General features: G+C 36.0%; 1 protein-coding gene across 1 annotated transcript; it reads left to right on the top strand.

Moving 5' to 3' along the window:
- Positions 1 to 951: 951 nt before the first annotated feature.
- On the top strand, positions 952 to 4,304 carry LOC149546128 (monooxygenase 2-like). The gene is made up of 7 exons (XM_089794544.1): positions 952 to 1,197; positions 1,295 to 1,441; positions 1,653 to 1,718; positions 2,261 to 2,441; positions 2,580 to 2,808; positions 3,164 to 3,400; positions 3,609 to 4,304. Exons 1-7 carry the CDS (start codon positions 1,079 to 1,081, stop codon positions 3,971 to 3,973), a joined length of 1,344 nt encoding a protein of 447 aa, XP_089650670.1. The 5' UTR covers positions 952 to 1,078; the 3' UTR covers positions 3,974 to 4,304.
- The last annotated feature ends 14,378 nt before the right edge of the window (positions 4,305 to 18,682 follow it).

Here is an 18,682-nt window from a genome sequence, read left to right on the forward strand (position 1 = left end):
CCTTATAAAGGTAAAGCTGACATAAAGGCACCAAAAAGAAAAAACGTGGAAAATAATGATCAGCCCTCAATAGAGAGGTTGTAAAAATAAGAAATAAAATAAAATGTCCTTATAAAGGTAAAGCTGACATAAAGGCACCAAAAAGAAAAAACGTGGAAAATAATGATCAGCCCTCAATAGAGAGGTTGTAAAAATAAGAAATAAAATAAAATGTCCTTATAAAGGTAAAGCTGACATAAAGGTACCAAAAAGAAAAAACGTGGAAAATAATGATCAGCCCTCAATAGAGAGGTTGTAAAAATAAGAAATAAAATAAAATGTCCTTATAAAGGTAAAGCTGACATAAAGGCACCAAAAAGAAAAAACGTGAAAAATAATGATAAAAAAACGTGAAAAATAATGATCAACCCTCAATAGAGAGGTTGTAAAAATAAGAAATAAAATAAAATGTCCTTATAAAGGTAAAGCTGACATAAAGGCACCAAAAGGAAAAAACGTGAAAAATAATGATCAGCCCTCAATAGAGAGGTTGTAAAAATAAGAAATAAAATAAAATGTCCTTATAAAGGTAAAGCTGACATAAAGGCACCAAAAAGAAAAAATGTGGAAAATAATGATCATATTGAGGTTGTAAAAATAAGAAATAACACCCAAAAGAAAAACTCTATGGTATTTGGTGCACTGATGTTAAAGCTTGAAAAGACGAAACTTTTATTATAATAATTGATATGCTCATTTGAACGTGGGTGTATTGCTTTTCAAGTAGTTGGGTATCACATGATCACACAGTTCACAAGAAACGTTTTAAACTTGGCCATTGTTTTAAGTATGGTTAATAACAATGAGATTTCCATTTTAAAAACATGAAACCTACAGCAAAACGTTTTAAAAGTTTTGCTTTACATGTGAAATAGCTTTACAGATCATACATACTTTGAGGGGATGGTCATAGAATTCAAAGAAAGAAAACTGGAGTTCATCTATATAAGTCTACACAAACGCTCATACATTGCTGTGTGCTTCACTCTTTAAATATTATCGTTGATATCTCCTGCTAAAGATTTATTTATCTGAGTCTATGGGGAAGCTAAGGGAAACCATGAACGGTGATGAAGAACATTTGTTTGAGAAAGTCCACGACATTGTTATTGTAGGTGGAGGAGTTGCAGGCCTGGCTACTGCCCTTGCTCTTCATAGGTAAATTTCTTCTATTTTATTTTTCAGGTTTAATGAATTATAATAATAATTTTTAAAATGTTTTCTTGTATTCTTTAACAATTCTTGATACATTCAGGTTGGGTATAAAGAGCATAGTACTTGAGAAGGCCAGTAGCCTTAGAACAAGTGGGGCTGCCTTCATTATGTGGGCTAATGCTTGGAAAGCTCTTGATGCTCTTGGTGTTGCATATTTACTTCGTCCAAATTATTGCCTACTTGATGGGTATTTTGCTTTTCCAAAATATCAATTTGATGGCAGTCTGTGACATTTAATTCTAGATTTAGATTAAGTTATACATTTAAATGATGGGTATCTTATCTTCCTATGGAATATGAAACATAAAATAATGATCTTTCTATGAATAGTGGCATATCTTATTATTCATATGAATTATATACAGGTTTTAAAATAAATCAGTTTCTTCGCTGTGCAGAATTTCTGGCTGGTCGAATTGTACTGGGATAAAAAAGGCAGTCCAACTTATAAAGAATGCTAAAGGGTGAAAATTTTGTTTTTTTTTATTGATTTTGATTTGAAAAGATTTTTTTCAAAATTAAGAAATATTTTTAAAAGTAAGTCAAATTGTAATATTGTTATTACAGTTTCATTTTTTCCAGAACTCAATCTTATTGATCTATCTATTATGAGTAGATAGTTTACAAGAATCAATTTTCATTGAGAATAAATAAATCACTTAGAACTAATTGTCTATAGGTGATGCTCACAGCTGTATGTCTATTATGTTATGAAAAACAAGAAAAATATATCAATCTTCACAGACATATCTGTGAGCAACATCTAGATGCAATGAGTGCTCAACATTCCATTTATTTTCATCAAAGATGGATTCTTGTAAATCACTAGTTATGAAACATGGGTGAATAAGTTTGATTTAAAAAAGCTACACAATTGAATTCTTATAGTAATATCACAAGTTCATTTTCTATATTTATTTGATAGATATTTAATTGAGTTCAATATTAAATGATAAGAAATTGAATGCCAATTTAACTGACATTGACCATATATTTTGTATTTTAGAGGATTAGCTATGACCATGGAATCGCGATGCATAGAAAGAATCAGGCTTATAGAAACACTTGCTAAAGAATTGCCCAAGGGAACTATTAGATTCAATTCCAAAGTTGTTTTGATAAGAAAAAACATCACCTCTTCTTTAAGCTTGTTGGAACTTGAAGATGGAACATCTATCACAACAAAGGTATATTGTTCTTCACTTGTAATAAAGAATATTTACATTTTGTGAGCTATTTTTAAGTAATGTTACTTTATTAAATAATCAAAAGAAAATTTTAACTATAACATAGAATACTTAACTCTGCGTACACATTTTCTATAGATATTAATAGGTTGTGATGGAGTACACTCAGAAGTTGGGAGGTGGATGGGTATACCACCAGCAAAGTCTTCAGGACGACTTGCTGTGAGAGGCATGGTAACTTATGAGGAGAACCATGGGCTGGAAAAGTTCCATTCACAAGTTTGGGATAGAGGATTAAGAGCAGGATTCATTCCTTGTACAAAAACACAAGTTTATTGGTTTCTAACAAGAAGATCACAACCTCAAGGTACATTTCTTATTTAATTATTAGTATTTTTTTTTATTGTTCTTTATTTTATTATACAAATAATAAAAAAATAAAAAAAGCATTTCTGAAAATTTATAACATATTTTAAGATAAATGGAAGAAACCAAATAATAATTTATAAAATAGATCGTTAAATTAAATTGTTTGTAAATCTCTTAAATTTAATATTGATAGAACCTTTATGATTCTATCTATAAATTTTAAGTAAAGTAATATTGAATTGAAAGCCATAACATAAAATCTTTGATTATTTCATGTTATTCATTAATTGCAATCTTAAACTATTACAACTTGTAATTTCACTGCCTTTGGGGTTTGATTTCTATTTTTGCAGATGCAAATATCTATGGCGATGTTGAAAAGATTCGCCTTGCAACCTTAGACGTTATCCGTGATTTTCCAAAACCCTTTGCAGAATTGATAGAAGCAAGTCCTGCAGAAACAATAAACATGGCAGATATGAAGGTGAGGTTTGTATGGCCATGGGAGAAGCTCCTATTTGGTAAAGGAAATGGAAGTGTCACACTTGTAGGAGATGCATTGCATCCAATGACCCCTGATCTTGGTCAAGGTAATATGAACTAAAATAAATTACCTCCTACAAAATGGTTTAAATTTTTTTTCTGAATGTTCATTAAATTTTCAAAGTAGAATCTTTGTTGTATGTTTTAGTTTTAAAATAATTGCTTTGTATTTTATATTGTTTTGACTTAAGGAAAAATGTATTGTATTATGGTTTTAATTCTATGTGCAAAACAAACTGGGTTTATTTATTACAGGGGCATGTTCTACTTTGGAGGATGCAGTAGTCCTTGGCAGGTTCCTTGGGGAAACCATGAAAAATATAAACCTTGCTCAATGGGGAGAGGAAGAGGAGAAAAAGATAGAATCGTGTTTCAATGAATACTTGCAAGAGAGGAGATGGAGGGTGTTTAGCCTTACCAGTGCAGCATTTATCATAGGGATTCTTAATGAGGGTTCTTCTAAACTCATTCGTTTTGCAAGAGATTGGATTTTATTTCCATTCTTCTCCATGTCATATTTCATGTATTTTGCGGACTTTGACTGTGGAAATCTGAAGTTCAAATCATCCAAAGAGTGTAAACAAGCATTTTCAGAATGCAAAAAAATCTGTACAGAGTAAAGACATTAAAAGGGTTAGGGTCCGTTTGCTTGGTGGAATAGGAATAGAAAAATTGGAATACGTTTTTCATTTTCTGTTTGGTTCGTCACTTGGAATAGGGAATAGGAATACGTATTCCCATTTTACCTCTAAAATGAGTTTATATCCTTTCCAAAAAATACCTGTTATTAGAATAGCCATTCCTATTCCCAATATTACATGCCTATTCTCCATTCCTATGCCCGCGACCAAACGGGTCCTTAAGGAAACCAATTCCTGTTATTAGAATTCTTACCAAATGTTTGTTGATTTTATCAAATCAAGTGAATCATTTCCTTTGTTGTTTTTAGAATTCTTTAGTATACTGCCTCATAGATTATAAATGGCGTTTTGAAATAAAATTAAATGTATTGGAGCCCATCTACATGTGAACATGTTTTGTTTAAATTGCTATAAGTGAACAAAAAATTAAAATTCAGTATATTCAAATGTCAAGGCAAGCAAGGGTAGCCGTGGGCAGTAATTAGAAAAATTGATTTGCATCAAAAGAGTTCAATAAAAGTTTTTATGTTTGCAGGGTCGTCGTGAAAAGTATACACCATGCTCTGTGGGAAAGACATCTCTAAGAAATAACCCACACACTAAAGGCTTTAAAGTTGAATAAATAAAAGAATATTATATAGTGTGAATTCTTCCTTGATTTAGTTCACAGCAATTTGTGACATATGATAGTAAGTCGAGGCTTAAACATCACATTTTAAGTTTCATTTTAACACTAAAAGTGTTAAATAGTCAAAGTTGACTTATTTTTTCCAAATTTAATTTTCTTCTTAGTGTGTGATATTTAAGAATGACCAATTGTAAAAGATCCATTCCATTTGAAAGAATGAAGCTACATGGGATGGGAAGAGCAGTCTGGATGATGAAGTGTTGAGAAATTGAGGTGATGGGCTATCCAACTTTAATGCATTTTGGATTGCCTGAAAATAAGCATTTGATTTGTTATTTGTAATGGTGGTAGTTTTTCCCATGTCATAAAATAATTTGGCAACAACATTAACCGCATGGCTGTTGAAGGTGGGAAGAGACAAAGGATACAAAATAAAACAGAGTTTAAACGGAGAATATATCTGATTTTGCTGCTGCACAGAAAAATGTTTTCATTAATTTGGTTTGCAGGGTTTACATATGCCTCTTTCTATTTAAAAAAAACTTAAAGAAAAATCTAAAAAATAATTATCTATGGTCGACAAGTTTAAAATAATTATTTCTATCTAGAAATAACAATCATTCATCCCAACTGAGTGTAAAATAGTTTCAATTGAGACTCTATATATTCAAAGTGGGAACACACAGTTCTCCATATTGAAATTCTTTTGGTGCATATGTTTCATCACTGAAATTAGAGATAAATGATTCTATAATTAAATCTTACTAACTACCTAGCTGAAGATATTGTGGTCTTCTGTAGGTTATGAATTGCCAGTGTTTTTTTAATGAACCAATGTTATGTGAATTAATCAAATGAGATTATTGATTCTTTTGAAGAAGTTTATATTTCTTAAACCTTAGTGAAGAAATAGGGTGACATATTTTTATGTCAATGAGGGGGTTTGTATTCATGATTTTATTATGATGTGGAAAGTGAGAGATAAATTGCTAGAGGTCATTTTATTGATGATTTATAATATACATATGTACAATGTGTCCATTTCATGATGGATTAATTAGTATGATGTCTAACTTTGGTCTTTATTATAAAAGTGAGGATCATGGAATCTTTTAGAGATCATTTTAATAATTTGTCTTGTACATTTAAGGGTTTATTTCCCTTTTATCTTTTGTTCTTGTTATTTCTTTTCAAAAGTGAAATCATCTATGCACAGATGGGAGTGGATGGAAGGAGAGTGGAACCCACTCATTGTGTAGAGTTGAAAAAAAAATGTAACCATATGGTGAAACTTGAAAAGTAAAGGTGATGCAGTGCAAGGCTGAGAGAATCCCCAAAGGAGATGTCCAAGCCCCCAACAATAACCACGCAACAGAAACACAACACAAGAAACAAGATCTGATACCAAACTCCACTTCTTTGTTCATAAAACAAGTAATTATATGCAATGCGGCAAGCTATATGACCTTCCTAATTTTGGCTAAATATAAAGCAAGTAATAGTCTGCAATACCTCACAAGATCTAATAAACCCTAGCTAGCCCAGATTTGAAACAACACAAGAATCTGGTAGAAACCCTAAGAAAGATCTAAACTTGTGCTCAGAAGCAACCAAACAATCTCCTTGTTTCCTAGGCCCACACTTAGCTACTAGCTTTGCTAAATTTCACTCCTCCAACTACTCATCTCGAGATGACTTTCCACTAACTTCCTCAAACACTACTTAAACTCTCCTTTTATACTTCTACAACCACAAGTTGATTTGTTACAAATAGGATCATGTAGAAGATAATATGCCTCTGCTGGATTAAAACAATCATTAAATGTACATACAATAAAGAACCAAGACCCAAATAGATCCTCACACATCTTGCAATATATCCACATCACAATTATTTGTAACACATATTAAATGCACTAAGTCAAACCACTGAGCATCAACAACAACCACCAAGCAAATCAAATATCATTGAGAATACCAAGCAAGAAGGTTCATTGAGCTCCTACACGCATCACTGAGCAGATCATCAATCAAGCACCACAAGCTTAACTAAGTTCCTTCAGTGACCAAGCTCCTTGGGAAAACCTATAGCCAAGAACTCCGCAATAGTGACTAAGCATCACCTTCTTTTAATTGAGTCCACCAAATCCAAGGTCAAAACCACTCCAACATATAGGATTTCCAACTACCCCAAGATTGTCCTACATGAAACACCCTAGGTGCAAAAAGATGTTCTTAGTAGCTAGAATAACATCTTTTTGAATTCACCATATAAACCCCAAGCCGCCTCTTCACATACATGTCTTCCGAGTTATCAACTTGTACACTCTTCCCCTTGTTCCACTTCTACAAATCCTTTCCTACAATAAAAAGCTTCACATTTCTCCTCTTCACATCCTTCTTTGGTGTACCACAGGTTTTTTTTTTCCATGCTCATCTCTGACCCTTTCAAAATCCTTTAACTCAACTCACCTATTGAAACATAGGTTCCTCCTACTAATTTTTTCATTCTATAAAGGAATCATTAAAAATTTCCTACCACATTTCTCAACAATAAATATATTCTTAAAACAATCATGCACAACCCTACAATCATACTACCAAGTAACATGTGACAACTACTCATATCCACAATATCACACAACTCTTGATCTTTATACTACCCAATCTAAAAATCAACAAGACAGTTTTCCCTCACTTCCAAATCATGCTCATCTTGCAATCAACTAACCCTATAGGGACTAGGATGTCTCACCCTCTTCAAACTAAGTTTTTAAACCATCTCCTCAGCAACTAGGTTATTAGAACTTTCACTATCCACAATCACACTCCAACATTTACCTACAAACCTACATCAAGTCCTAAAAAAAAAACCTCCTTTGACAAGGTTCCACCATCTTCTTGCCAAGCAACACTCATCAAATCAACAAGTTGTCCTCCTCTTGCTCGGGCTCATTCACCAAGTGATCAACTTTATTTACCATAGTAGTTCTTCGATCACCAGCCTTCTGAGAAAACTCAAAAGATATGTTTCCTTCTTCCCCACAACATAAAAAAGTACCTTTACAACCACCTTTACCTATTCTTCTCCTCTACTCAACAGATTTTGGTTCATCTTCAACAATTTTTTTATCCTTCATTGAGTTATCATGCTTCTCCTTCCCTTAGGAATTACCTTGATGCCTTTTCTTGAATTAATCTTCTTCCTTCAGAGCATATTGCTAAGCATCCTCAACTAAATTAATCTTTAGCATACTAATCTCATTCTGAATACTGAATCAAAAACAATTAATACCTAGCCACCTTTTCTTTAGAAAGTTCTCTATGTCTAGACCAAATTGTGAATTTATAATTTAACTCCTTGGTATAATTTTTCACAGGCATATACTTCTATTTTAGATTTTTCAACCTCTTAAACAACTCAAGTTCATAATCAACAAGAATGAACTTAGCCTTCAACTTCGTCACTGTCAATCTTCAACAAATGATCCTCATTTCACCTTCCTTCTCTCTATCTCTTTGCAATTATTTCCTCCATAAAGAAGCATGTACTTTCAACTTAGTTCGTGCAAGCCTCACTCTAAGTGAATCACCAATATCCTCTAACTCAAAGTAGTATTTAAAATCACCAATCCAATCAATTAGGTCTTTAGGATTCAAGTTACCTATGAAATTAGAATGATCCATCTTTTGCTTTAACTTCAATTGATCTTTAGATCTATCCAACTAACTAGTTTTGTCTTTTACATATCTTTCCATTCGATTAGTTCTATCTTCACCACTAGATCTAGTAACCTCAAAGTCTTTAGTAGCTTCCTCATAATCATCTTCCATACCCACATTCCTTGGCACACCAGCTATATCCCTCATGATCTCAATGACCAATCATTCTTCATCAATTCCATCTTACATCTTACATCTGATCTAACATTCTAAAAAATTTTAATCTCACAACATCAAAAAAATCTACAATCACCTAGGATCTAATATTCTTAGAGGTATCTTCCAAGATCTTTGAAGACTTTTTGCAAAAAATCCAACCAACCATCTTATGATAGACCAAAGTTGGTTGTAAGTTAGATCACAACCTGCTACCTTGCACAAACAACAAAGAAGGGTTTCACAAGTCTAGGGACATGGCTTTACAATAATAATTGCGTGGAATCTCTGTAATCGGACTTTGACAATCTCTGACTAGATCAAACCTTCACTTTGATACTATTTAACATAGTGCAAGGCTAAGAGAATCCCTAAATGAGATGTCCAAGCCCCTAATAATAACCACACAACAAAAACACAACCCAAGAAACAAGATCTGATATAAAACTTAAGTTCTTTGTTCATACGAAAACTAATTACATGCAATGTGTCAAGTTGCAAGGCCTTCCCAATTTCATCCAAATACAAAGCAAGTAATAGTCTAGAAGACCTCACACGATCCAATAAACCCTAGCTATTCCATATTGTAATAGCACAAAAATCTGGTAGAAACCCCAAGCAAGATCTAAACTTGTGCTCACAAGCCACCAAGAAATCTCCTTGTTTCCCATGCCCACATTCAGTAACTAGCTTAGCTCTAAAAAATTAATCATCTTGAGCTAACTTTCCCTTGACTTCCTAAAACACTACCCTAACCCTCATTTTATACTTCTACATCCACAAGTCGACATGTTACAAATATAATCATGTAGAACATAATTTATGCCTTCTTTGACATAAACAACAATCATTAAATTCAAAAAGGATAAAGAATTAAGACTAAAATAGGTTCTCACACATCCTATGATAAATCCAAAAATTACAATCATGTGTAACACATATTAAATGCACCAAGTTAGCTGATCAAATCTCCCAAGAAAATAATTTGGTGAGAGAAACCACCAAGTGTCAACAACAACCACCGAGAAACCCAAGCATCATTGAGCATACCTAGCAAGCACATTGACTAAGCTCCTACAAGAATCATCAAACATAGGTTTCATTGAGAAGATCATCAATCAAGCACCACAGGCTTAACTAAGTTCCTTCAATCATTAGGCTTCTCAAACAAAACTACATCCAATAACTCTCCAATAACTTGACTAAGCATAAACTTCTTTCAACTAAGTCCACCAACTCCAAGGTTAAAACCACTCCAACATACACGAATGCCAACTACTCTTAGATGCTCCTGTTAGAAATATTCAAGACTAAGCTAAGTTACTGAGTAGGTAGGGATGAATCAGTAACTTCTAAAACTTCAACAATTTAAACCTTTAATCCAACCATTCAATTAGCATTTAATCCATCATATAAATTCTAATCTAATTGCATGCATGAGAAACTAAAAGCATCCATAACACTGAGACACAAAGATTTGGTGACCTATAAACCTTCCAAATAGAAAGTAAAACTAGGGTGGGGATGATACCCACAACTTTAGTACTGCAATATAAAGTTAACCTGTTAAAGCTTACAGTGATCACTTCTAATGATCTGTCCTATTAGGAGCAATAAGGACTGCTAGGTCCACTTTGTGAAATGATTTACAAACATACAATTAAGTATGCACTCGATAAAGAGATTTACAACAGACTGTTAGGTCTACCTTGTGAAAGGATTTGATTGATCCACCTATTAGGATAAAGTAGTAGAAGATCTCTAATTTGCAACTTAGTTTGTTGAATGAGATTCCTTTGTGTACTGATCACCTTTCTGTGATAGATATGTCTTTGTGCATCCTCATGCTGTTACGGCCTTTACAATTCCCTCCTCCTTCTTTTCTCTAATGTAATTCACATTCACATCTTCATATTTTCGAACACATTACATACATTCATTGGATATGATACAATACATTACATATATATCAATCCAATTATACAAATTACAAAGTTGACCATCATACCAGTTTACACAAATGTTACAAAGTCAGCCCACATGAAGACAAGACATTTGGGTTCTAAAGATTGACTTGGTGAGGTTCTGATACTCAGCATCCACTATTATTGCTCGGCATCATCATGCACTCAGTAGACATAGAAGTTCGATCTATACTAAGTAGTCTTGAACTCAATTTGCACTGGTGGTTTGGTAGATATGGTGAAACTCATCATATAAATTGAGACTCTTGATTTACATTTTGTGACTCGGTAAACATTCTCAACTCGAGCTCAGTATAAAATGAGTCTCTTGGTTAACACTAGGAAGTTCAGTTAACCCTAGACTCTCATCACATACACTACAAACTTAGTGAACACTACACTGCACGGTAACCACTGATAAACTCGGCATCAATTGAAATACATAGTTTACACTGTTGGTCTTCACATTAACTAAATCTTCTCAGTGACCACTAGGATTTGTCCAAAGGACTCGGTAGCAATTGTAGAACTTGGTGACAACTGAATTACATGGAAAATATTGTGAACTGTACAATGAGCTCAGTAGCTATATATAAATTAAATAAGTGTGTGTCACTAATAACAAACTTGACTGATATGTCAAAAATCTCCCCCTTTGGCATTAGTGACAAAAACACTTATTAGCCAAAAATGAATACCTTATACACATCACCACATGATACTAGCTCGGTAGAGTATACTATTTTTGAGATTTTTCAAAACTAATCTTGTAATGTATATATACAATATACTATACATCTTCTTGCTATATACAATATATTTCTCTATTTATTTCTTACTTATTGAAACTTCTCCCCCATAGGATATTTCTCCTTATTTCTCTTCATATTATGTGTCTCTCTATACATGTCTTACTCCACCATAACATATGACTTTCTCCAATATATCTTTTCTCCCCCTTTTTGACATTAATGCCAAAGATTTATTCTATTTTATTTACATAGAAACACCAAAATGAGACAAAAATTTAGAATGTACCTTGAGAATGATTGCCAAGGTTTTATCCCAATTTTCCTATAGGACCTTACATGTACAAAGTGTAATTTGTACCTTCACTGATAATTCTATCATATGGTTCACAATAGAGAAGTTATTGTCATGGATTTTGCAATAGAGAGTTTTTGAATATGTAATATAATTTTGCAGTGCATCCATGTTAGGAAGGATCATGTTCTGTATATCAATTAATGTGGATTTGATCCTTGCTTCTTCCCTTAGCAATTCTACTTGCATATCTGACAAAATCTGATTTTCTTGAAGTGTGTAGAGCCTGAACTAGGGTCAAGTTGCAGCTACTGAGAACTAGCCTTTAGATATTCATCATTTTTGGACAATTTGTCCTTTATTTCCTTTGTAAATTTAGAAACATCACATAGTTTCCCAAAAAGTGATGACACATTTGAACATTATGCTTCTAAATTTCCCAAAATTGTAGAAAATTCTACTTGTTGTAAGGCTATCTACTGAGAAATTTTTGTCACTTAGGTTTGCACCCTTGTCCAAGGCCTATGCGTGAGGACAACCTAGTGAAACATGAAAACAACCTCCAAGCTGTGGGACTTGAACTGCGAGGTTGAGTCTCTGGAGAAGGCTGGCTTCCTCTTACTATCAGGGCGCACCTATCTACTCTTGGAGAGGAAAAGGGAGAAGGAGAGCATGAAAGCAAATCTACCTAGTATAATCTAAGGAGGTGATGCACCAAAATAGAGTGTTCAGACCAATTCTCTGCCCATACATGTGCTACTGAATCAGAATGAAACTAAGGATATTACACATCCAGACTTGCTTTAATCAAATAACCACATACAGATCAGAAAACCAAGATGAATGACACAAGGAAGAAATTCACTTATATATCATTCACAGGCCAGCAGAGATACAGTCATGTGAGTTACAGATTTCCACAAAACAATGGCACAGGCAAGGAATTCTTGCACTTTAATACTAATGGCTGAAGGAGATAAATGAAGAATCAGATAGTTCAGAGGTACAGGGGAATTCACACTAGAATTGCAGAGCAAAACCAGAGAGAAAAGTCCTTTACAAAAACTACAAAATCTTCTTTTATAGTTTAGGCATAACTGAGATCTTTTTCTGTTGAAGTGACCCTGCAGTTACCTACCATTAAGTCCTGCGGAGGACAATCATGGGAATCTGAGGAAAATCTGATTTTTGTTGCAACAGGTGCTCTGAGAGGACTGAAAATGGCACCATAACTACGCTCTGACCCAATAGATGGATCGACTGAGACGATGGAGTGTCTCTCTATATTTTGCATTCATTTCTGGTGGTTTTGGATCGATCATGAAGATCAGATCGCACAACAAAATAGATCACCTTCATTTTTTGGTTCATGAATCAGTGGGGGGTTAGAGAGTCAACCTAGCTTCACAAACCAACTAGGCCACATAGGCCAATTGCTTCTTTTCATTTTGCCACTTGGGAAGTCCTCCATGGTCGACGTTTCTTTATTGAACTAACTGCGCCACCCTTCAAACTGTTATCGTTAACCGTAGTGATCATACTAACTGCCAGCTGTCAACTGCCAACTTTAGTCGAGCCAGCGAGACACGTGTCAACAAGGCGCTGTGTCGCTATGGTAAAGATCATACAACTTCACCATAGCGAGACAACACCTATCGTAGATCTACCTTAGATTTGACGATCATGAAGACTAGTCATGCTCCGCGCTCTCCTAACCCTGGGCCCATCATATCTGGTGCCACCTTAGCAACCACACTATGCCCAAATGACACCTAGCAATATCTGACCGACGTACCCTGTTGCAACTTGGCCCCACTAATCCACGTGGCGAAAGGGCACCATGTCTCTATGGTAAAGATCGTGCAACTTCACAATGGTGACATGGCACCTTCCGTCGATCTGACTTAATCCGACGATAAGCAAGATAGATACTGCTCCTCAGTGCATCGATCAATAGAAATCGGCCACGTATTGCCATCTGTATTTCCTACACCTCTGACCCTGGAGCCACGAGGACACGTGTCCTCCAAGCACCATGTTGCTAACATAAAACTTGCACAACTTATTCATAGCACGATGGTGCCTGTCGTTGATCTTTGTAGATCCGACGGTGGAGATCTTAGCCCTTTCTTGCACTGGCGACATTGAAGATCTGGTCCCATGCGCTGACTGTATTTTGACCTAGCATACGTGGCTATTCCCCATTGGACTAATGAAGCACCACCTTGGTTTGACAAGGCACCAACCTGGAGGGTCCGTACTGCTTTGACCCTATTGAGGGACACGTGGTACCTAGGCACTATGTCGCTATTGTAAATCTCGCACAACTTTTCCATAGCGCGATGGTGCCTATCATAGATCAATTTTAATCTGACGATCAGAACCACCTCGTACTCTGCACATCCTTCCCTCTAAAAATTATTGGGCCTGTGAACCACATATGCCCTGACTCATACACCTAGCACCTCGTTATTGGTCTTCGAAGCATCAACCTAGCAGATTCTAGTATTGTTTAATCTTGACCATGCCACGTGTCAACCAAGCGCTATGTCGCTAATGGAAAACTTGTGAGTTTTTCATTGGCGCCATGGTGCCTTGTTGCTTTTTGAAACTTTTCGGCCCATGAAACTGACCACCTGTCGTAAAACTTCTCGGTGATGCAACCTACCTGCTATGAAACCTTTTCTGTCAGGTGCTATGTCGCTATGAAGATTTTTCGGCCAACACACGATAGCGACATAGCACCCACGGTGCCATGGAAATTTTCTGACCCGCCAAACTTGTTGCTTGGCCCGTTGGACCCATCGGACACATGTCATCAGGGTGCCATGTCATGAACGTAAATCTTGTGTAGCTTCTGATGGTGAGATAGCGCCAACCGTCGATCTAACTTTGGATCTGACGGTAGAGAACTTGCGGGCCGCAAAAAATATGTTATAAGGCTTGGCATTAAAATAGTATTATCTTTGGGAATTAACTATTGGATGAGCTAAACGTTTGAAATTTGAATCTTTGGCGGGTGAACAAAGATAAAATTTTTGGCAACTCACAGGGGACATGAGCCTGCTTGATGCATGACCAGTTGCCTGTAAAAGATCCATTGGGTCATAGGGTTGAAAAGTATGAATCTGAGAACTGCAAAACCCTAACCCTTCCTATGAGAGATTAAAACATGAAAACCCTAGCTCTGTGACTGTAACTGGAACTAAGACAAAACTTCCTTTGCAACTTGAGACACCTCAAAATTTGCTACCTCATAGGGAGGCGACTGTGCCTGCGCACTTCTTGAAAAGTAGGAAACAACATAAAAGAATCTAAACTACTTATGTACATGGATCCACAAATTTTTAGAAACAGGGCTTCAGATAGATCCCATTGACTGGAATGGGCAAAATCTCTCCATTTGGCCTGCTCAACTGAAATGCATTAGCCTGTTTGCAACTGGCAATCAGATAGGGGCCACTCCATAGTGGGTCAAATTTGGAATGTCTTCCTAGTTTTGCCCTATCTGCATCCCACTTTAGAACTAAATCTCCTTCTCTGACGGTTCTGACCCTAGCCTTCTTATCAAAACTCCTTTTCATCTGTTGCTGATGTATCTCTAGGGTTTGCATAGCCTTATTTCTCTTTTCTTCTAGTTTAATCAGCTCTGCCATTCTTACTATCATGGCATTATCTTCAATCAATTCCAAGTAATGAGCCAATTCCAAGGATGGGAATTCCAATGAAATTGGGAGTCTGGCCTCCCTACCATATACCAACACAGAAGGTGAATTCCCAACAAATCTCTTGGGTGTTATCCTATCAGCCCACAGAGCAGTTCTTAATTTCTTATGCCAGACCCTCTGATTGTCTTCTATTGTCCTCCTCATGATTCTGATCAGATTCTTGTTGGAAGACTTAGCCAAACCATTACCCTAGGGATAGTAGTTTGATGATGTGCTTAGGTATATATTGTGATTCATTGCCCATGCACAAATCTGGGTTCCAACAAAAGACTTAGCATTGTCCGAGATGATAGTAGAAGGAGCACCAAACCTAGATACAATCCCATCAAGGAATTCAACAACTGATGGTTCTATAGCATCCTTCAAGGCAACTACCTTCGTCCATCTAGTGAAATAATTAGCAGCAGCCAAAATCCATTTATGACCTACACTAGACGGAGGATTAATTGGGCCTATAAAATCCAATCCCCACTGGGCAAAGGGCTGATCCACCTGAATAGGATGAAGGGGGAGAGCTGTGAGCCTTTGTTTGCCTAAGAAGAAAGCACATTTCTCACATTTTCTCACATATCCATAAAAATCTTGAAACAGAGATGGCCAATAATAACCAACCCTCGTGATCTTCATGGCAATTGTTCTCACAGAGAAATGGCCACCATCAGGGCCATCATGGAGTTCCTTAATCATCCTCTCAGTCTGATCCTCTTCAATGCATCTCAACAGGGTCCCATTAAAATCCCTCTTGAATAGGATACCATCAATTATAGCATAGGGAATGGACTAAAGTCTATATTGTCTTCTTTTAGCTCTGTCCAATCCCTGAGGGTATCCATTCCCTGATAAGAAGCTCTTCATGTCATTTATCCAGCTCCTTGGACCATTTACATTTCCTTCCTCCTGCTACTCTGTTATTACCATAGCAGCCTCTTCATTTGAATCCTGGCCTGATAACATTTCTTTGCACAATCCTCTTCCTCTTACTAGCTTGGTAATCTAAATATCAACATCATATTCCATTACCCTAGTGATCCATCTAGCTCTCTTTTCACTGATATCCTTGCTTAATAGGAAATCCTTTACACTGGCATGGGGCACCAACAAATGGATCCTATTGTGGGATAAGAGGTGTTTGAATTTCTTCAAGGCTTTGATGACTGCAAGGGCCTACTTCTCAACGAAGCTATACTTATCTTCATATTCCTTAAGCCCTTCACTAAAGAAGGCTATGGGCTGCTCCTCATCCTTGTCATTTGTTTGAGTCAAGACAACAAAGATACTTGACTCACCACCTAGAGTGTAGAGGATGAAATCTTTCTCAAAATTTGGGTCCATGAGAGTAGGGGCTAAGGCTATAGCTGCCTTGATCTCTTCAAAACTCTCCTTCCCTTCCTTGGTCCATGAGAAGACCATACCTTTCTTAAGCATAGCTGTAAGAGGTTTCACCATGGTAGCAAGGTTAGGAATAAACCTTCTTACAAAATTTATCCTACCAAGGAAACTTTGCAGCCCCTTCTTGTGTTTAGGAAGAGGAAGGGTAAGTATTGCCTTTGTTCTTTCTGGATCAATGGTTAGCCCATCCTTAGATACAATGTGTCCCAATAATTTTCCTTGGCTTGTAGCAAAGACACACTTGGCTGGGTTAAGGGAAACCCCAAACTCTCTACATCTTAGAAATACTTGTCTTAGATGATCAAAATGATCTTCTACATTTTTTGAATATATAGTTACATCATCAAGCTATAATAAGACAAATTTGTCAATTAATTTTTTTAAGGCCACCTCCGTTGCCTTTTGAAATGTGGCACCTGCATTTGTTAGTCCAAATGGCATCTTGCAATAAGGATAGGTGCCCCATTTAGTAGTAAATCTTGTCTTATATCTGTCAGATTCTTTAACCAACACTTGGTTATAACCAGAAAACCCATCAAGAAAAGAGAATCTCCTTGACCCACTGACTCTGAATATAATTTTCTCCATGGAAGGGAGAGGATGGTGATCTTTAAGAGAAGCCTGATTAAGGTCTCTAAAGTCCACACACAGTCTGATTTCTCCATTCTTTTTCCTTACAGGGACAAGGTTAGCTACCCATGATGAGTGTTTGATAGGAAATATTATATTAGCCTCAATCAACTTGGATAGTTCATTTCTCATTAGAGGCTCAATCTTAGGATTCAATGGCCTCTATTTTTGCCTTATTGGTTTGGCCTTATCAATTAAATCTATGGTATGCTGAAACAAACTAGGGTAAAACCCTTTTAAATCATCATATGTCCAAGCAAATACATCATTAAATTCTTGACATAAATGAATGAAGTTTTCTTGCTTAGTTTTAGAACATACATTCCCCACATTCAGAGATTTTCCATCAGCAATTGTAACTGGGGCATAATAATCCTTTTCTGCAGCTAGATTCATTCCTTTGCCTCTTGTTTGATCATCAAGATTAAAGACACTCTCCAAGGTAATGAGACCCTTGGGCAACTTGTTAGAACTGAGATGAATGATCTGATCACCATACTGATCTTGCAGTCTTGACTGGTTTCTATCTGAGAATTCTACTTCATTCTACAAGAAACTCACAATTTTCTCATCAGAATCAAACACCTGCCAATGAGTGTTGTTGTCAGGGATGGCAGGCCTCACTACCACCTTTATTTGTTGCTTCTTCTTCTCCTCAAGATTCCCTGGTACATCATAAGACACACCTATTGCTGCAAGTCTATCAGCATGTTTATTTCATTCCTAGGAATGCTCCGAATATTAAATGCATCGAAACCCTCAAGCAAATCCCAGACTCTGTGTTTGTAAGACTTGAGCAGGCCATTTTTGGTGATATTCTGATTTCTCACTTGGTTAACTACCAACTCACTATCCCCATATACTCTCAAGGCTTGAATTCCTCTCTTTTGGGCAAGTAAGAGACCTTGAATCAAAGATTCATACTCGGCCATATTATTGGTGCAACTAAATTGGAGCCTAAAGGAGAAGTAGTATCTTATTTGTGCAGGAGAGATCAACATAACACCAGCCCTTGATCCATTTCTATTCCTTGAGCCATCAAAGTACATACTCCATATTCCATTTATATCATCATTAGTCACAATTAAATCAAAAACTTGAGCATCTTTCTCTATTATGCAATATGTACTAAGACCTGTCTCAAGAGTTTCTGACATAGGTTCAAAATGATCTACATTTTCCCACTCATCCAAGAAGAAATTAGGAATCTCTGCTATGGAAGTGACAGGCTCATTTACTATGTCATTTTCATCCATCTCTAGAATAGGGCAATTCATGTTGATGGGATTGGGGTTGTAAGATTCAGTGTGATGAAGGGCTTGAGGTTCTACTCTAATTGAGGCATTGGCTCCATATCTGGTCTTAAATGACATATATGACCAATCAACAGATATGAATCCACCAATTTGAGTAGTGAAGTCTCTTG

This window comes from Cupressus sempervirens, chromosome 7 (assembly GCF_028749045.1).
Source record: "Cupressus sempervirens isolate cs-2001-9-10 chromosome 7, ASM2874904v1, whole genome shotgun sequence".
Lineage (NCBI taxonomy): Eukaryota > Viridiplantae > Streptophyta > Pinopsida > Cupressales > Cupressaceae > Cupressus > Cupressus sempervirens.

Excerpts from the sequence above, each read along its gene's own strand:
- LOC149546128 (XM_089794544.1), top strand. The coding sequence starts at position 1,079 with ATGGGGAAGCTAAGGGAAACCATGAACGGTGATGAAGAACATTTGTTT. Across the intron at positions 2,809-3,163 it reads AAGAAGATCACAACCTCAAG|ATGCAAATATCTATGGCGAT; the intron begins GTACATTTCTTA and ends CTATTTTTGCAG. Across the intron at positions 3,401-3,608 it reads GACCCCTGATCTTGGTCAAG|GGGCATGTTCTACTTTGGAG; the intron begins GTAATATGAACT and ends TATTTATTACAG.